Raw genomic sequence first — 18,627 nt, 5'->3', positions numbered from 1 at the left:
TTAAACATGCGCATGCAGGCTGAGTCCTCGCCACCACCCTTACTCCCTTTCCAGGGTACTGTCTGTGATCCTCCCCACTCACCCACATTTCCACAATTGAAACACCTGGCTTCTACTCTTCTTCTATCTTCCTCGACCTATCATTGCTTTCTGCTACCTCCCAACTGCGCAGTGACTGATGCCTCCGCTTGAGGTTTTGTAAATCCTGCACCCAGTGGTGATGACCTCTCCCTCTATATCTTTCTTGTAATCAGATCACTGTCTCCTGCACACGTATGTGCGGGTCATTTTTCCACGATCTTCGCCGTACTGCTGTTGTCGTCGTCGTTCATGTTGTTGAAGGAGAAGCGCAAGAAGGGGTTTTTACTCAGGATATGTTCCATCACCTCATGCCTTTGTCATCTTACAATTGGTTTGTAGGTTGGTCAGTTGGCTTGCTTCCGTCCCGGGTGTTATTTTGTGTATTTTCTGGCGCGTTCTCTCTGTCCGTATAATGTACACCAACACCCAGTTTGTCTTTGTGCTATATTTTGCTTCTCCCGTCCGCGTACACACACCTACATCCAGTCACCTGGATAGCAGATTTCCTGTCTTGTTCCACCACCCCACCTGATTAATCCGATATCACTGTTGTTTGTTTAAGTTATAGTTACCTTACTTGCGCCAGTCATATCCTCCATCTCCATTTCTTTTTTACTTGCAACTGTAGCTCTCAGCGGTGGGAGATGGAAGAGGACAGCTTCTTTTATCCTCTGCTTATGTGCTCTCACTGGTGTACATACATAAAAAATGCTCTTTATTCAAAATTCGCTCTTCTCTCCTTGGAATGGGTCTTCACTACTTTTATCATGACATCATTCGCTTTTCAAAGTTGTACTTTGGGGGAGAATGGGCTCTTTGTCACGATTCGTCCATCTTAATCATGCCTTTAAGATTTCATATTATGCGCTCTACAATTAAACACAATTCATTTTATGCTCCAGTTTTTATTAAAAGTTGATTTTACTAACAAACGTGCTTTGATCACTGTATTGTCTAGGCCTGTTGGTACAGCAATTTTGCTGGAAAGAAAGGGAGGAGTTTTGCACAGATATTTTTTACAATGCTAAGGGATTCCAATTCTTGTGGGAATGCGATCATCGTGTCCCGGCCAGCGCCCTCTCTGGCGGACGTGTTGACGCACCCCCTTACATTCCGTGTAGTGGAAAACACGTTAACACGCTCATCGTTCCCCATACGCAGCGTGGATTCACGACTTCTAGTTATCTGTACGCTTTGTGCCCTTTGCTTTTTTGCAAACTGTGCTACTGATTCTGTCTTGATACCTATGAGTGATCGTGCCACTGATGCTGGCACCGAATCAACTGGCTGCCCTTATCAATTTTGAAGCACAATATATACCGCTTTGCTACTCACCAATTAGTGATTGATTTCATTTCGTGTATTGTTGATACAAGGACTGGTATGAGCGAGCTGTACCTGCTTGCTCTTCCGTAGTGAGGATGGCTGAAATCGCTCTGCATCCGAGTACCGCAGTGAATTCATTGTAGTCGAGGAGCTAAATAATGGAGACACTCGTTAGTGAGTCTGTACCGACTCACAAATTGGAATTTACGAAAATCAAATAACAGGTTCTTTGTGAGCCGTGCTTAACGAATTTCGGGAAAAGTCTTCCTTAGTAAATTAAATGTTAGTCGAATGCTTTTCAAGGGTGTGATTGCGTAGTTCATACTTTTTGAAGTAACTGTAACAGTTATCATCGAAGGGCATCTCCATTTGCTTTCCACCCTAATAAAGTTTCCACTGTGTCCTCTTCGACCAACGCAGCTATCAGTTAGCGATCGTCATCTTGCATTTTCGGGTCACTTTGTCCCAATTCGATATTATTCGATGCTGACGGATTCTAGTCGTATCAGCAATATCTTTATGATAATTTTCATGTACTTTCAAAGAGGACAATTGCTACCTTCTTCTCCTTAAATGTTATTGTCGAAGTAAATTTAGATGTGGTGGGAAAATCGATAAAATTCTAGTGGATTTGGTCGGTGTTCTGAGCATTTCTCATTGCTTACGTGATGCACAAGGCGATTTCGTTTTGTTCTACGGTGTTCGTTGTGATGTCAAGCACTCCAAGTTCCTTTTATTCAGTTGCTCTGTGGATTGCCAATACGCTGGGCTATATTGAGAGTAGCAGCTCGAATTGGCACTCTGGATACTTTTCATTAGTAAATCATAAATATATTTTGGTGTTCGTAGAATAGTCGCAGGGATTCTACATTAACAGCACGACACCCCGTGTCCCTCCTACAAAAATTAGTACTTTGTGATCTTTAAGTATTTCCGATTGCCATAACAAGCTATTATCTTCACGAAATTTTTATCCAAGAAACTGCAAAATCTCTCTTGAAGTCTTACTTCAGCAGAAATAAATTAGCTATATGAATGTATTAGTTTCAAACTGTTTGCTTTGAGAAACCATTATATAGTACCCCTTGGCCATATATGTTATTAAGATCTAGTAGGAAATTACACGCTTATGAAACTAGTTTAATTTTAGATATCTTTGTTCATGGAACGTATTGGCATGGCCTCATGGGAGTGACTTGGTTTCGTCCTTTCCCTCCCTTCTCTTTCCTCCTCCCCTGGCCTGGAAGTGTGGCAGGTTAAGTCAACGCGTCAGCCAATAGAAAGGCGTGAACGGCATTTAGCGCGCGCGATCAGCCTATCAGCCAATGTGAAAGAACAGTTTCCGACACACTATGGAAAATGCACTTCGCGTTTCTCATATCATTTACCAGCATCAGATAACCATCCTTGGCAAGAATAAGTTATCTGAATACTTTATGGGCTGGGGATTATGCTCCCGTCCCAATCAAAACACTGCCAATCCCACCCGAAAGGCAGGGGATCTACCAACCGCACATTTACAATGAATCCAGCGGTCATACTCATATACCTTCTCTCCTTCACGTCGTCTGTGGAAGCAAATATTACCTTTGGAAGTTACAAGAACCCCGAATACTGGTGGTGAGTTGCATTTCTTATGATTCCCAAGCAAGTTCAAGTGAAAATCCACTGCAGTTTATTGGAATTTCGAATTACCATAGTTACTGATGGCTTGAGTGATGGATTTTTTCGACTTTCAGTATTACCTTTAAAATGCTCATAGTGTCCCCACAATAGTCCACGTATTTATTTCTAATGTTATTGGTCCAAATCGTTAAAGTAACTGTATAGGAAAGTGAAACTGGTTAAAGAAAGGCAGCAGAAATGCTTTGAAATGTTGCCAAATTTGAAAGTTTCATATACTTATTTAATAATCTTATCTATAATGCTAATTTAAGTACTGCTTTTAAAGGCGCCAACCAATGTAGTGGCTATATTAAGAAAAAGGTGTGGCATGATTTAGACAAGTCAGGTCCGACTTTTCAATAGGCCCAGGACATGTCCATTTACAGTGGCCGCCCTGTCCTTAATCGGCTCTGGCCCTGGGTCCATTTAGCCCAGTAAAATTGGAGCCTTCATCTTCATAATTGTTGATAGACCACAGAGAGCAGATAGAGCTCCCTTTATAACACCTCAAAGTGCTATGGTGGCTTTTAAAACAAATTCAAGGTTTATTTCTCATTTTTATCATTTCTGTCTAAGTACTTAATTACATGCACAAAGACACCGTGTTCCACTTGGGTATAAAATCATCAGTGTTACTAACCTAATGTTACTGAATCTAATGAGAGTAAACAGGTATGTATGTGAAAAAAACAAAACCCCAAATATTATTTTATTTCACTATTTAAGCAAATATTTAAGAGAATCCGAACTCGACGCCTTGCCTCCAGGATCAATATCACCATTGTCGGTGCTACACTAATCATCGTATTTGTCGATGTAATTTGCTCAATTTTCCAAAATGTTTTGGTAAGAGGTGTATGCGACTGAGAGCTTTTTGATTGTTTCATATTAGCCGTGAGTCAACCCCAATTTCCACTGGGTTGACAAGGTTGTTTGTTGAGGTGGAGGAAGCAGGTGTATTTATAAGGGAGTGCTGCGTGAGTACGTTTTCCACACTATGTGCTTGTGATGGCCTCGCATGTGAGTGGACCACGCTCACTTCAGACGGATGTGTCCGTGCTGAGCCTCGTCATTCACATGCTTCCTCCTCGAACTCAGCAGTTTGGGTCAGGTTGACCAGCCAGCTGGCCGGTGTGGTGGATCCTGGCGCTGGCACGAGTCTGATCGATCCACACATTCACGTCCCCATTCACTCCTCCGCATATTCGTAGCCCGGCCTTCGACTGCAGGAGTTCGATCAACAAGGGGAACTTAAGTCCAGTCTGAAATTTAAAAAGCCCCTTTCAATTGAAAGACTTATTTATTTTTCTTTAATAGTAAGTCCGTGTTCACTTTTTTCGAAGAAAAGGCGGGTTCTTAATGAACATGTTTAGATGTATAGTAATGGATTTAATGAAGCTGCATTCTTTTTTGAAAGACTGTTTAGTAAAGGCGATTTTACATAAAAAACGATGATTTTTAACTAATTTTAATTATTGTTTGATTTTTTTCTTTTTAAAGTGATTAATAAGGTTCGCATTAGCAAATAAAGCACCTACTTTGTTTCACAGCCCAATGTTATTTGTACTCCGTACACAGCTATAATCACCTTCGGGGGAACTTCCAACAAATTATGCCAACGAATTAAGTCTCATTTTACAGGCCTTGAAACGGTCATTTTCGAGAGATTCGTCATTTTTTAAGCGAAAGTTACGATTAATGCACCTTTAAGTTCAACCGCATCGACTGCAGTGAATTCCTTTAAATATGCGGAGGTGAACTCCAACTGCAGTTTGAGTTTTCATGACCACATTGGCGCCAATGAGGCCATTTTTAAGTTAAACGTGTCTAACTGCTATCATTTGCGCAACACCAGGCAGTTTTGTCTGCTCAACCGTCACATCACCGACTATAGCCAGCAGTGATGCGGTTACTGGGGCTCAACTGCGGAAAAGCAGCCCTCACGAGCCATTGCTCGCAAGGCTAAGTCTGTAGTAATTGAATTTTGAGTGCGTAGGGTCCTTTTCTGGTGCTCGGTCTACTGGTGCCTGGTTGTAATGGTCCGACAGTGGGGTCACGTGCTGCACGCCCAAGATGCAGTTTGTGCCAAAATTTTTTTCTGAATTGACTAGATTTACTAACTCAAGTCATAGATCCAATTTCCAGAAGAAGAATTTTAGTGGATGGCAGATATTCTTCTTTTTAAATTTACTCATATCCTGGCAAACCGGCTATCATCCACTAAGCTGAGATCGATGACACTCTCCACAATGATAACTGCAGATGCTTTTTGATATTCTTGAAATCATCTCAAATCTTTAATGCTGGTAAGAACTGTATGCGAAGTTATTTTCACATCCAAGACCACTACCTAATTGCCTCGAAATTAACATTACAGTCATTTTGGAGTTGTTCCCGAACACTAACGTTTAGACTACTTTTGAAGTTAACATTTCAATTCGAACGAACTCAATTGACGCAAAAGCCCAGCAACAATTTTGCTTTCCTGATATAAAACCTGTGATTTGATGATTGAGAACGTTTATTGTTGTTAGCGTGGCGCACGATGACTTCTGTTATATCTCCTCTCCTAACCTCATCTCAGTCCCAGAACCTCAATTTCTAACAAGTGAGTAGTCTTGAGTTTCATTGTGTATATCCGTGATGGGAAAACTGCATCCACCACCACAATTGCCCCAGAAACCACGAGTGTCAAGTGAGAAGTTGGTAAGTTGCCTCCGATTGTTCACAGCACGTCACCTAGCTCTCCCATGGTAGCGCGGTTAATTAAGCGCTCTGCAGCCTGATAGAATACCGCAGATATTTACATATTTCGACTTGCCGTGATTTAAGGAATTCGCTTTCCAGATATTCTTCATTACTAAGGAAATGAGTATCCCCTCCCTCTATGCACATCCCGCTCAGCTCCACATCCGGCTAGATCACATTGAATGTTACATAATGTTCAGCACACCTGAGGTTCGATTAAATTACTACTTTTTAGCGCCTTTTGGAATTATACGAGTTTGGACACATTGAGAAAACCCTGTTAGGTAAATCATGTCCTTTGAGTTACTTCAGTAGGAAACTGGCCTGAGTTGCTAGGTCATCTTTTCCTTCACCGACCGCATAATGACTAGTTAACTATGTCGAAGGTTTGGTGTTGAGAAGCACAACAATTCAGAGAATATCGACCACAGATTTGCCTCGATAACAGATACCTGACGGAGGCGAAGGCATCGTCTGTTGCCAGGGCTAGCGTTGAGAATCAAGCTGTGGGGATAGAGGGTGCTGAGTGAGTTACGATACTGATGATGATGGTGCTAGACCGACCCGTCTTTCGGCGTCGACTCACTGGCATTTCGGTTGTTGGGCTGGAAGGGGGGAGGGCGTAGGGGTGATGGTAGTGCGCCGAATTGCAAATGTCCCTGCCGGAGTCTAGCACCTCTCACACACACATACTTTATTTATATATTGCAAAAGAGGGCAGGGAGAGGGCGGAAGGCGGTTGTGAAGATGAATACGCATAAGTGACGCATCATGCAACCTCATTCATTAGCATTTAATCTAATGCGAGACGAGGGGAAGTATAGCAGCAATTAGCACACAAACCTCGCCATAGTTTGCTGCCTTGCTAAAATACCACCTCACTTGATACACTCTTCATTGGGAAATGAGTGATCAAAGCAGTCGTATTAAAACGTTCGAAGCACTCCAGTTCTGCCTATGCAGTTACTTTCAAACTATCAGGAGATAGTGGATTTTGTGATAGACGCCACTGAGTAAAGTTGCATGCGGATTCAATTTCGATACAATGATTTTGCATTCAAAATTGCAATAAGTCCCATGCAGTTAAAATTTCAGTGCATTTCATTTCTGTTTAGACTTACCCTAGTAAATTAAAAAGATTGATACCCACTCCTGATACAATTTTTTAGGCCAAAATGGCTATTTCAATCATTCGTTATTGGTAAATTTTTTTGATTCGATGGCGAAAAGGAACAGGTATTTAATGGAGGTTCTGCAGGGAGTCCTCAGAATCCGCACCATACATTACGCGAATTCATCGTCCCCATGACATTTTTCTAGGCGCCCATGAGAAAGGAACGATATGCGGTTAATAATTTTGACTCGACGTCCCACCAACACCACGGAAGACGGGGAGAGGGGATTGTGGTGGCGGCAGCGTTATGACTCACTGATAACTGTGGTAAAGCCCAACAATCGGCCTAGGGGTTTGGATACTAAGACGGAGTCTTCGGGCTAATCTTCGCTCCTAATTTATTGTACCAAAGGCAAATGGAATTAGATTTGTATCAGTGGATGCACTTTGTGCTGGAAGCTTAGTTAAAATCACACTGCATATTAAATAGAGATGTTTCCTGTACTAACCAATTTTGAGTAAGTCCTTCCAATGTCTGAGAAGTCCGGTAATTAGTTACCAACAGAGCAACTATACTGTAAACGTCGTACTCGTACATAACGTCTGAATGGATTTTCACTTGAAATGCGTCTGGTAAAATGTTATTTGGCTCCAAAACATCGATTTCATTATTGATAGAAATGTTGATTTATAACAATGGTGGGATATTCGCACACTTCAATTTGATCCCAATGGTGAAGGAGGACACAATTCGCATTACACAAATTAAATCAATGGAATATTTTGCGAATAAATGATGAAATAAAGGAAAGTTTGAAGCCATCTGTTTGGTGATTGGTGGAGTGAATGATAGTACGGAATGTTAATCTTTCGTGAAGCGGTAATCGAAAAACCGGGCTCGATGCTACCACCAATTCCCCTCGGTCAGACAAAAACACGGTTTCCGTGGTTTCCAATGATTTATCACTATCCGGCTGTGGAAATTTTGCTGACCACTTCTTCCCACCCCCGAGCCACGTGTGCGTGTACATCTTGGCCGAATTGTTCCTGTCAAGTCCCATTGTGGGGGTGCGTGTACGTACCTCAAACCTAGATGTCGCGCAAAAACATATTCGGGTGACGAAAACCAGAAGAATGAAAGAAGCAGAGTCGGCAACATTGACGATATGTGGCAGGTGTTCTGCATTCTTTATTGCGATGGGCTATTGCTCGACTGTGAAAGATACCGTGGCTATAGTGCATAAGTCGTTCCATTATTAGCTACGTCGATGATTCCGTCTCAAAGAGATTTGGTAAACATTTACTAGTGTAAAATACACCATAATGGGGATATTTCTTTGTTCCATTAACTACACTTATGAGTAACCTGTGAGAATAAAATACCATCGCATTCTGAAGCACCAATTACGGCTCTTGTTTAACGACCCCATGCGGAATTTCAAAAGCCGAAACACAATTTGATGCAAAATCAAACTAGTTTCATTAGAGCCATGCGGTTTATTTCTCTATAAATTTTCGAATTATTTTGTAAGGCCAACTTTGACTTGAAACATTAATGAAATCATGATTCTGACCACTTTAAATATAAGATTAATGGATTTTGTAAAATAAGAAAATACACTATTAAGCGTTTGATTTCATTACCATTAGCGCGTAGAATAAAATCTGCTGCTAATTCTGTGTTTTCTGTACCGGGAAAGAAGGTTGGACCAGTTTCATGCTTAGCCAGGTAACTTTGAAGAATCCCGATTTGGGAACGACAATTAATCCCATTATGATAAGTATTGACGTTAATAATAATAATGAGGGAAGTGGATAAGTAAAAGGAGTGACCTGACCTCACTCAGTCTGTCTAGTTGACGCTTCGTGGACAATTCATTAGTATGTGGACGTCTGTTGTGAACTGTTTTAAAACTAGCCCAAATGAGAGCCAGCTATGGGGTTGAAGGTAATTTACGATAGCCTTGAACCTGATTACTTCGAGTTTTCTTGCCTTGCGGTGAAGCTTCGGAAAATTCCTAGGCCCGTCGAACAATAATGTTTGGAACGGCTCGTCTTCAGGCAAAGTCTACGGAGTCCCTCCTTTTCCGCTAGTGTAGTTTACACCAGATTTAGCTCAGTGAAACTGTCAAAATACTTGCGCGTCCCTGAGCTATGTAGTGACGGTGAGTCGGCGCAGTCAGAAGGGTGTGAACGCACCGTTCCTCACGCAATCGCCCACACGGCCCCGGGTAGTCTACCCAGTGTTGGGTCGGTGATCTCCACAGCCTTCAAAGAATTTTGGATATATGCACGCATACACACACAAACGCAAATAGGCAATTGCTTTTATCTTTCGTGGGTAACAACAGGGGCACATCTGTCGTTGAGGTCCTCTGCACGATTACTTTTTGTGCAGTTTTCGCTTTATCCAATTGGGCTTTGATGTCATGGCACCGTATGCTTTCTAATTTCTAATTTATCTACTTCGTGCTAGAATCAGCCCCTAGGAATATGCGGAAAATAAATGCATTGTGGCTTTTTTGAGAATGAGCCTCCACTTGCCTTCTTACTAACTAAAATTTGACTAAAAATGCTGTCTATCCTATGCCAGTCAGTTGCAGACATTACAATGTTGATTTAAGCCCTTCCTAAGCTGCTTCTTTTTATGTTGAAATAATAACAATTTGGAATATATTTTATGCAAAAGTGGTGCAAATAATCAAGCCAGATGAGAATGTGAAGTGTTGTTTTGGTACACAACGTTGATTTTTGCTATTGATTACATAGAAGAGAGGGCGGATTCAGACCGATTGTCTGTGCAAACAGGGGTTCAACAGTGAACCCCTACAATTACAAGAAACACATGTAAATAAGATTTGACCGCAGAAGCACAAACAGTCGTGGTTTGACTTAAAACGTGGTTCAGAATAATAATAACTAGTACCACAACCGTGCCGTTAGCGTTAGAACCGTGTTTTGCATCGGCATTCGCGGTCATTCGCGTGTGTTGACGGGAGTCAGTGCTTCTTCAACTCAAGTTCACGCAGTGCACCTTCAATCACTCACTCAGACGTGACAAAATCGCAATTTTAACATCTCAACTTGTACATATTTACTCTTCTATGCTACTTTCAGTTTCCACTTTATAACAGAGCGTTTATAGCGAAATACTGATCCACTTAGCAGCTGTCAAGAGAAAATATGGTCATGCATCTAAAATCACAGATTTTTTGGAGTTATTCATTGAACTGATGATTCAGTAAAAGATTTCTTGTTGTTTTTTAGGCAGCAGTTGCATGGCTTATTTAGCCTACACCACTTTTCATCTATTTCCATTAACTAGATGGGAAATGTCATAAATGACATTAAATAATACTACATTCCTCACGATGCTACCCGTCATCAGTAATGGAATGGAAGTATTTCAAGTTGACAGTTTTGGACACGTGAATTCAAAGTATCAGTTCGACACTAATGCAAAACTGCTTATCTTTTCTAAACCAATTTTGCCATATTTTTGATATTTTTCATCGGTTTATTTTTATGCAGGAAAATGCAATATTGTCCTGAAGCGAGGAGCTTTATGTCGTGCTCCATTTGTCCCCCTCTTCCATAAAGCAAATATCTTGCAGTGTTTCACCGACAGTTGCATTTGGTATTTTAACATGCAATGATATTTCGTAATACTAAGCAGATTTCTGTCTGTCCTTCAAATTGTGCTTTTATTCCAAGAACCTTTTTATTAATAAAGGACAGAATTAGCCTGTTGAGTGATTCACACATTTATCAGGGGTTCAAAGTTACTATAAAAATTTTAAAATTGTTCCTAGTAGGCGTACTTTAAGTGAAGCTTCAACCACACATCATGCACATGGATCTCAAGAATTTCAAACATTAGTTCGGAATTAGCTTGTTAAATCCGCAAACAGGGCAATAAAGACTATGTATGCTGTTTTCCTGCCAAGGAACCTTGGACTTCTCCCCTGGCACCGGTTGCACGAGGTGCCTGCATCCTTTTACCAGCACAAGCCTCTCTGCATGCAGAGCTATGGTCTCTCGCGGTCTCAGCTCATAATATGTCACCAGAACTTCGACCACATGCCTATTATCAGCATTGGAGCTCGAATAGGCATTCTGCAGTGCGAGGAGCAGTTCAAATTCCGCCACTGGAATTGCTCCTCAGGGAAGGAGGCCTTCTCCCTCGGTGTAACCACTCGCCATGGTGAGCAATTTGGCATATTTTGTAAAACCCCAGCTAAGTATGAAGTTGATGATTCTCCCGCATATATTTTAGTTTTTCCTTGATCTGGATTCTTACGGGCAATAGACTACCCTTAAAATAGTGGTCATTACATGAGCACACTTTCTATATCCATTCGTGATTGTTATTATTAAACTCATGATGTCAATGCAAAATAATTTTAATGCGACGAAATTGCCCAATTCTTCAATGGTCACTCCAAGCCGGTATAAACGTCGTTAGTTATATGCATGTGCTCGCCGTCAAAATGTATTTTCTCTTGCGAAGTGCGAAATTCTCTGCTATTCGAGGTTTCATTAGCTTGTAAAAAAGAAGCAGAGGAATACACCGATTTTCTCATAACCGAATTATTACTTGGGTACATCCAATGTCAAGTATCTGACCCGGAAAATTGCAAAAAGCGCATTCACGCACTATCAGCGTCTAACCCTTCACCTTAATTTATCATCATTGGCTTCCACTGGCCAAAATCTTCTTCGGCTAGGTCATGCTATTATGGTACACAAAAGCAATTTATACAGTTATCACCTCTCGCGTATTCTTTTGCTATACTTTAAGTATATACGTTATGTTGAGTCACGATATCTTTGGGGCAATACGATTTTTAAAGTGACCAATGTTTCGCTAAATGTGCTTCTGACAGCATCTGTCTACCCACTTTCTACTGACTGGAAACAACTACATTATCCTTAACTTCATGACTTTAAACACACCCTTATTACTCCATTTTACAGTGATAGAGCTCAAAACATGTCAATTTTATTAAAATTCGTGCAAAGAAAAAGTGGTTATATATGACTCAGCTGAATTACACCTCACTCGGCAACTTGGTTGTATTACAAAGTAAAACATTTTTAGAATATAAAATTTTGCGTGAATTTTCGAAGTAGGAAAAATTGGAAGAACGGAGTTGATCTTTTCATGTCGATCTTTGTATTGAACTATGTGAAAATGAAGCATCCGTTAAGATCCCCTTTACCTTTTGTTGCCGATTATTGAGCTAGAAAACAGTTGTTTTTCTTGCAAAAACAGCATCTTTCCAGCCCATGACAATTAACATGTTTCACAGACTGTAGCAGGAATGCCTATGACTAACATGCATGTTGAATTTATCGCTGAACTGTGACAAGTGGGTCTGTCTGATCATCTCGAAACACACGAGTGTTTTCCACCACACTTTTGTGACTGTTGTCACATCTGAGGTGGTGCTTCTATATTTTGTAAAAATTGTGGATTCGCTAATAAATGTCCCCATTTTGACATAGGGTGCTACTTCTTCTTATCTACTTTTGAGCGTCAATGTTTGTATATTATCAATTGTTATTTGTATTTACCTTTCGACAAATCACTGTTTAGTTTCAGCTAACTCAAACTTTTGCGAGGACCTAATTTTTTAATTTTCTATAACTTAATATGATTGTCAACGGAACAATTTTCATTTTGAATCAGCCTTGGAAATCTTTAGGTAGAATTTTTTAGAAAATACACGTCCGATTCGGCAGAACTCGCTGCCTAGTAGTTCACGCGGCTGACTTCGAATGAGTGACCACTATGCCCAGTTTTGAGCACTGCCTTAGCTTTTAAGTTTATTGTTTGCACCGAACATTTTGCGCGTCTGAATGCAACCCAGCTCATACTCTAGAGCAACACCACTTCACCCCATTTCAAAGTAAAGCAATCCTTCTTGCGTGTTTCAAATTTGACTACTTTTCCAGTGAGGTGGAAAAACCGGCTGCAAGGTCGACACACTGCACTCGGTCATCTCCCGTATTGACTGACGATCATGTTTGATTGCCCAGTTTTTATGCCTCGAACTCAGGATCTGACAACTTACTATGGCTCGTTTTGTCGACTGTAAAGTAAATAGCATTATCTAGCTGCTATTAAGAACGGAAAGTTAGTTGTTTGATTCTTTGTCTGCTGTGAACAAATCTTGCTTATTTCATTTTAGAGTTTGGAAATCCGATATCCTCCAGCAGTAGTTTTTAGTTCAGTGCTTCAGCCGTAAACACTACTTGAATATTCAAACATTCTCTTTTACGAGGTTTCAAAACATTTGTTTGTATATATAAACTTATAAGCTTAATTAGTATTGAGTAATAAAAAGATTCAATCTGTAGGACGTTTTAGTGTTCGTGTTGTTGATTAACACCTTGTTTTTGAGAAATAAGCCTTTTAACAATGCAATCCAGATAACTCGATAGTGTCCCCGTGATCGTTGCGTAACTGGTTTGCTGCGACGAGGAGAAATACATCCGCTGTGCACTCGTTACCAGACTTGCTAATTTTTTGCATTCTTCGTTTCGTAATGATACCTAAAGGCAGTGTGGGCACCTTCCCCTCTCTGTGTAACTCTCACACCTTCCAGTTATTCAAGCGTGCCAATAACTCCTTCTCTTCATCTTCTCTCCCTCTTCCGCCTCCACCCCGTGCAATCTACGTTTTCCACGTGTTTCATTGCCGGTTTTGCAAGTGGTGGTGGAGTGGAAGACACGCAGATGGAGTGTACATGAGCGTGCGTTTGTAGTGCCTCCGACGCGCGTGACAACTGTTTACCCTACTCGCCGAGCTTCGGCACCAACTGTTTGCAGTTATATACTCCACATGCCTACGCGCCTGCACGCGAAGTGCCTCTCACCTGAAAGGATATGCTGCTGCCGGTGCTAGCAATGGTGGCAGTCGTGGTGGAAGTGGGAATTGGGGGGGGGGGGGGGGGCAGGCGGGCGAGTGACACAGTAGCACTAACGTATGTGCGCATCATGTTGTCATGTGCACATCGTGTTCCGAACACAGTTTTCACGCCGCATGGTTTGCCTCGCCAGGACAAGCAATCAGACATTCAACGGCGGTGGCAGTTCAGTTCATAAGCCAAAACTATATTGGCACCTGGGCAATACTTTTAGTTTCGTCAGGGTGGAGGAGCCTAATCACGAGGGTGGGGGGAGAAAGGGGGTGAGGCGGTGCAAAATTTCATGGCTGGTAATCCCGTGCACGAGTGCTTTTTAAATTAAAAATTGTCATTACAGCCGAACAGCTAATTCCGTCATGTAAAAAGCTGCCATTTCGGCTTGACGACGAAACATTTTCCAAAAATTCGATGGTCTGTTTTCTAGATTTCCACCAAAATATGTAAATTAGTAAGTAAGGACCCAAAATTTCACGTCATTTTGGATACCATTTAAAACAAATTAGGCAATTCTCTGCATTGGAACTTAAAAATATTGGCTTAGGCACTAAATATTAATTTTTTGCGCACAATTAATTTTCTGCACTTGGTTAGTAGTTGGCTCAGCGGGCCATGCTAGGTAAGGTATCAAAAGAAATGGATTACCTAGATATTGTGTTTTTTCATCCTGTTTGTTTATGACATAATGCTGAGTAGAATCATATGTTTAAACTTGCTGAAATGTTACTCGAGTTACATTTAAATGCAGTGTGGAATCGGTGGGGAAAGTAGATGTCGCTTCAAGTTGTAACATTATTAAAGATAGTGTGTGGGAAGCTACGATTTGGCACTGCTGGGAGAAAGTAAAGTTATTCTCTACCGTGCTTTGATTGGAATTTCTCAACTATGCTTAAGCGGTGGCAGAACAACCTTCATGCTCTAGTTCTACAGTGTATTTAGTCTTCACACCAGACCGCTATGAACTTTTCAAGGATATACAACTAATTCTAATATTATTAATTTCAACAAAAAGTCTTCCTGACTGCATTTAAGCAGGAGGAAATAGTAGGCTGTGGGTGTTGGTCGATTTGAAAACCAAAGTTCATAACTTGCTGTTCAAATGTGGTGCGTTTCGAAAAAAACTTGTCAATAGTAAATTTTGAGAATAATTAGGTATTTCATTTGATAAGTAGGTTCAAAGGTAAAGCAGGGCGGGAGAAAATGTGAATGTAAAGATGTGACGGTGACTGAGAAAGTAGCACATTAGAAGGCATGAGTGGCAGACCACATCACCAGCTCGCAGATTGGATGGCAGGAGAGTATAAAGGGAGGTGCAGTTGAAACGGAGGTTATGCTATTTCGGTAGGTACCCGAGAGGCGAGCTTTGCGCACGCCATCGCCTCGGCAGGTGTAGTACACGCGCTGGCGCGTAGCTGCAAGGAAGCCCGTCTTTCGAGCTGTGGCTGCAGTAAGGCGGAGCGGCCTCAGCAGTTGCACCGCGACTGGATTTGGGGCGGTTGTGGCGACAACATTGACTACGCCTACCGCTTTTCCAAGGCTTTCGTGGACATTCGTGAGAAGGAGAAAAGCTTTCCTCGCAATTCTCTTGGTCTAGCACGCAAGCTCATGAACCTCCACAACAATCGTGTCGGAAGACTCGTAAGTCGCTCTGCTCACGAAATCATCCATTTCCTCCCCTTGTTCTAATTATGAATCTCGGCCGGTTAATTAATGTACGCTTAGGCGAAAACTGCACTGCCGAATTAAGAGACAGAAGAGTCATTTGCGATTTGTGGAAAATAATAAACCTTCGAACTTATTTCTTTATTATTTTGGTATTCGCGTGATTGTAATTTTATGCAAATTTAGTTATTCTCAAATTTTGTTTGAATAATTTTGATAGCTTTAATACATGTATTAATTCGACGTTTCTGTGTAAAACGTAAATAAGCCATACTCTAAACTATCTACAAATCAGCAAAAGTGCTGTCACATTAAAGGAAAAATGTTTTAAATATGGCGCGTTATACTTACATCAATTGTCCTTTTGACCTTTGCATCAATTTTTCTTGTACTTAACGCAGGCCGTTTACAAATTGGCAACGGTTGCATGTAAGTGCCACGGAATGTCCGGATCGTGTAGTTTACGAACATGCTGGACCCAGTTGTCACCTTTCCCCAGAGTCGGTCAGCGTTTACAAGAAAGATACGAAAGCGCAATAAAGGTGAGTTCAGTTGACACCATAATCGTAGCTTTCACAATCCCCATTTCCGCATATATTCTCTGGTCATGCTACTCACAATTTGTAGGTAGACATGTTACTTTGTCTTGACAGGTAAAATTTAATAGACGTGGTACTCAACTTCGACGAGCAAATCGCCATCTTCGTCAAATCACATCGGATCATTTAATTTACCTGGAGGAGTCGCCCAACTTCTGTGCAGTAAATCCCCTAACAGGCAGAACTCTAACCTCTGGACGGGAATGTCGGCTTCAGGGCCACGCAAACGAGCGGTGCACGGTGCTCTGCTGCGGCAGGGGTCACCGGACCTACACGCGCGAGGTGCAAGAGCGATGCTACTGCCAGTTCCACTGGTGCTGCTCTGTGGAGTGCCAGACTTGCAGTCGAAGGGAGGAGGTGCACATTTGCAATTAATATTAATCGGTAGAGACCATCCATTTCCAACAAACCTCAACTCTATCTTTCTCCCATACCCATTCTAGAATGACACCTGTATCCACATCTTCCTTTCTTACTCATTCATAATACTGTATTGACTGAAGGGGGCATCCAGATTTGCCTCTTACTATGGCATTCTCTAGATACTGCCCATGGTTTTTCACTAAAGCCTGTGTACACATGCCATTTTGACAAGTAAAGATCGTCATTTAACTGCATACTCTTTCTACCGTTGCTTTTCCATTTGTTCAGTTTTTAGTTTTACTTTTATGCAAATAAAGGACAAGTCGATGTTTCAGCTCTTGCTGTACACCTTTTAAATCCCAAGAGGTCAGTTTAACAAACATTATTTACTTTAAATTATCAAAGTAGCAATGCACGATGAGATACTCTCCTGCATACCGGCTTACAGCTCATTTCACCTTTAGCTTCGCACTCCCCAAAGCTCTGACACCATGCTAAATCTGTCCTTATAGCGCCATAACTCAACTTTTGCATCCCAGTTAACTACATGGGCATCATCTCAAATGTAAATGATGACAAGCAAGAGATGCATTATTTGGCTCTCAAAATACTTATTTTTTGCCGGTAGATAAAGGCGACAATCCGCTTGAGCAAAAAATAAAGTCATATTTTCAAGGCAACTCTTGCCTCTTTCATCAACTCTGCCTGTTGTTAAATGGATTACCCTTATCACCCATATTTTAATACCTGTACCTTTTCCTGATACTTGGATGGAGCATGATATTTAAGGAGCCTATTAATCCGAGCTTGCCCTTTTCTGCCCACCATAATATGATGTGGTGAATTTTCACCTCTTGGCTATTCGTGAAAACACAAATGCTCACTAAATAGAGCTATTTTTTTATCCACACATTGGGACGCAATTACGTGCTTCTAAGTCTCATATTTATGAGTTCACTTCTGTAGCCTTGTGGTGAACCGGTGTAGAGTCTCTCATTTTACCACCTTTTGAAAGAGGAAGTGGGCTTCATCATCAATGGATGTTTTCATGTGCGAGTGCTTTCTAAAACGCATTCCAGCTCGCGTGTCAATCGCCTCTTTCTTCTCGCATACTGCAGCCAAAAAGAGCCACCTGTATTTAGCGCAAAACAAGTTCTGACAGTTAACATAAACAATTCCGATTTGTTTTAAGCATGTTGCATCTACTAATCCCCCCTCTACCTGCTTGCCCCCCAAATCCACGGCATCTGTATATGATGGAAGGGTAGATTTAACTTATGCCAAATCTAAAAAACACCGGCCGCTTACTCTTGTGAACCCGCTAACCAAAAATGTGCACGTTTTGTGTGCTCACAGACATGATGTGGTACTTCGGGAATGAGAGTGAAATACCATGCATTGCATAGTGAAAATCACCTTGTATCACTTCCTATATCACACAGAGGCTTTTCTGCTGCATGGCTGTTTCATAATTAATTTAAGTTAAAGGATTCAGTCAATCTTAGAATTTCCTCCGTATTAGACTGTCTATTTTGTCACCCTCCCTACAAGATATTTGCCTAACCTTAAAATTTACGAATTTCCAAAAAAAGTTCCTTTATGGTTGGCATTAAATAGGTATTTTTGTTGACTATCACGTTCTCTAAATTTTCATTTCATGAGTGGTTCATTAGTGTTTGAAATAGCGTTTTTCCATCATAAATTTAATACTTTGCCTGCTACGATCGCATTGTATTCATCCCAAATTACGTTTTGACTGTACTTGTTTGAGATTGCTATTTTTCTAAGACAACTGCAGGAATTGTTAGATTAACGCATAATAGTTGGAAAGTGTTGTCCTTTAACAGTGCGAACCCTTTCATTACCATTACCTTCCTTAAATAAAAGCATTCTGTTATATGAAGTACTCCTAACACCTTATTTTTTAGAGAGCAGTTTGACACCACATTTTATCCTCGAATCGTTGTTTTTAGTTAAAAAATCATCAAAAGTGTCTCGGATTAAAGCCATTTCATTAGAATTCTCTTTTTAAAACCAAGATGTTATAGATATAAGGATTACATATAGGATAACACTGTCATAGTTGCTCTACTACCTCGCGGCTTTTTCAAATCCAATGGAGATTTTTTGTATTTTATCG

General features: G+C 41.0%; 2 protein-coding genes across 2 annotated transcripts; both read left to right on the top strand. All coding sequences in view use genetic code 11, as the record gives it.

The window, feature by feature from the left end:
• Positions 1-6: 6 nt before the first annotated feature.
• Positions 7-4,283, top strand: EGR_00104 (hypothetical protein; the record flags this gene model as incomplete). The annotated part of the gene is made up of 4 exons (XM_024489353.1): positions 7-171; positions 255-416; positions 1,111-1,268; positions 3,965-4,283. 4 exons carry the CDS (start codon positions 7-9, stop codon positions 4,281-4,283), a joined length of 804 nt encoding a protein of 267 aa, XP_024356031.1.
• A 6,575-nt stretch (positions 4,284-10,858) lies between these two features.
• EGR_00103 (hypothetical protein) lies at positions 10,859-16,499 on the top strand (the record flags this gene model as incomplete). Its single annotated transcript, XM_024489352.1, has 4 exons — positions 10,859-11,138; positions 15,209-15,501; positions 15,927-16,067; positions 16,179-16,499. The coding sequence occupies 4 exons, from the start codon at positions 10,859-10,861 to the stop codon at positions 16,497-16,499; spliced, it is 1,035 nt and encodes a 344-aa protein (XP_024356030.1).
• Positions 16,500-18,627: the final 2,128 nt, after the last annotated feature.

Source organism: Echinococcus granulosus, assembly GCF_000524195.1.
Source record: "Echinococcus granulosus chromosome Unknown EG_S00001, whole genome shotgun sequence".
Classification (NCBI taxonomy): Eukaryota; Metazoa; Platyhelminthes; class Cestoda; order Cyclophyllidea; family Taeniidae; genus Echinococcus; species Echinococcus granulosus.
The sequence above is the reverse complement of the archived record's forward strand: the minus strand, read 5'-3'. Positions and strand labels throughout refer to the sequence as shown.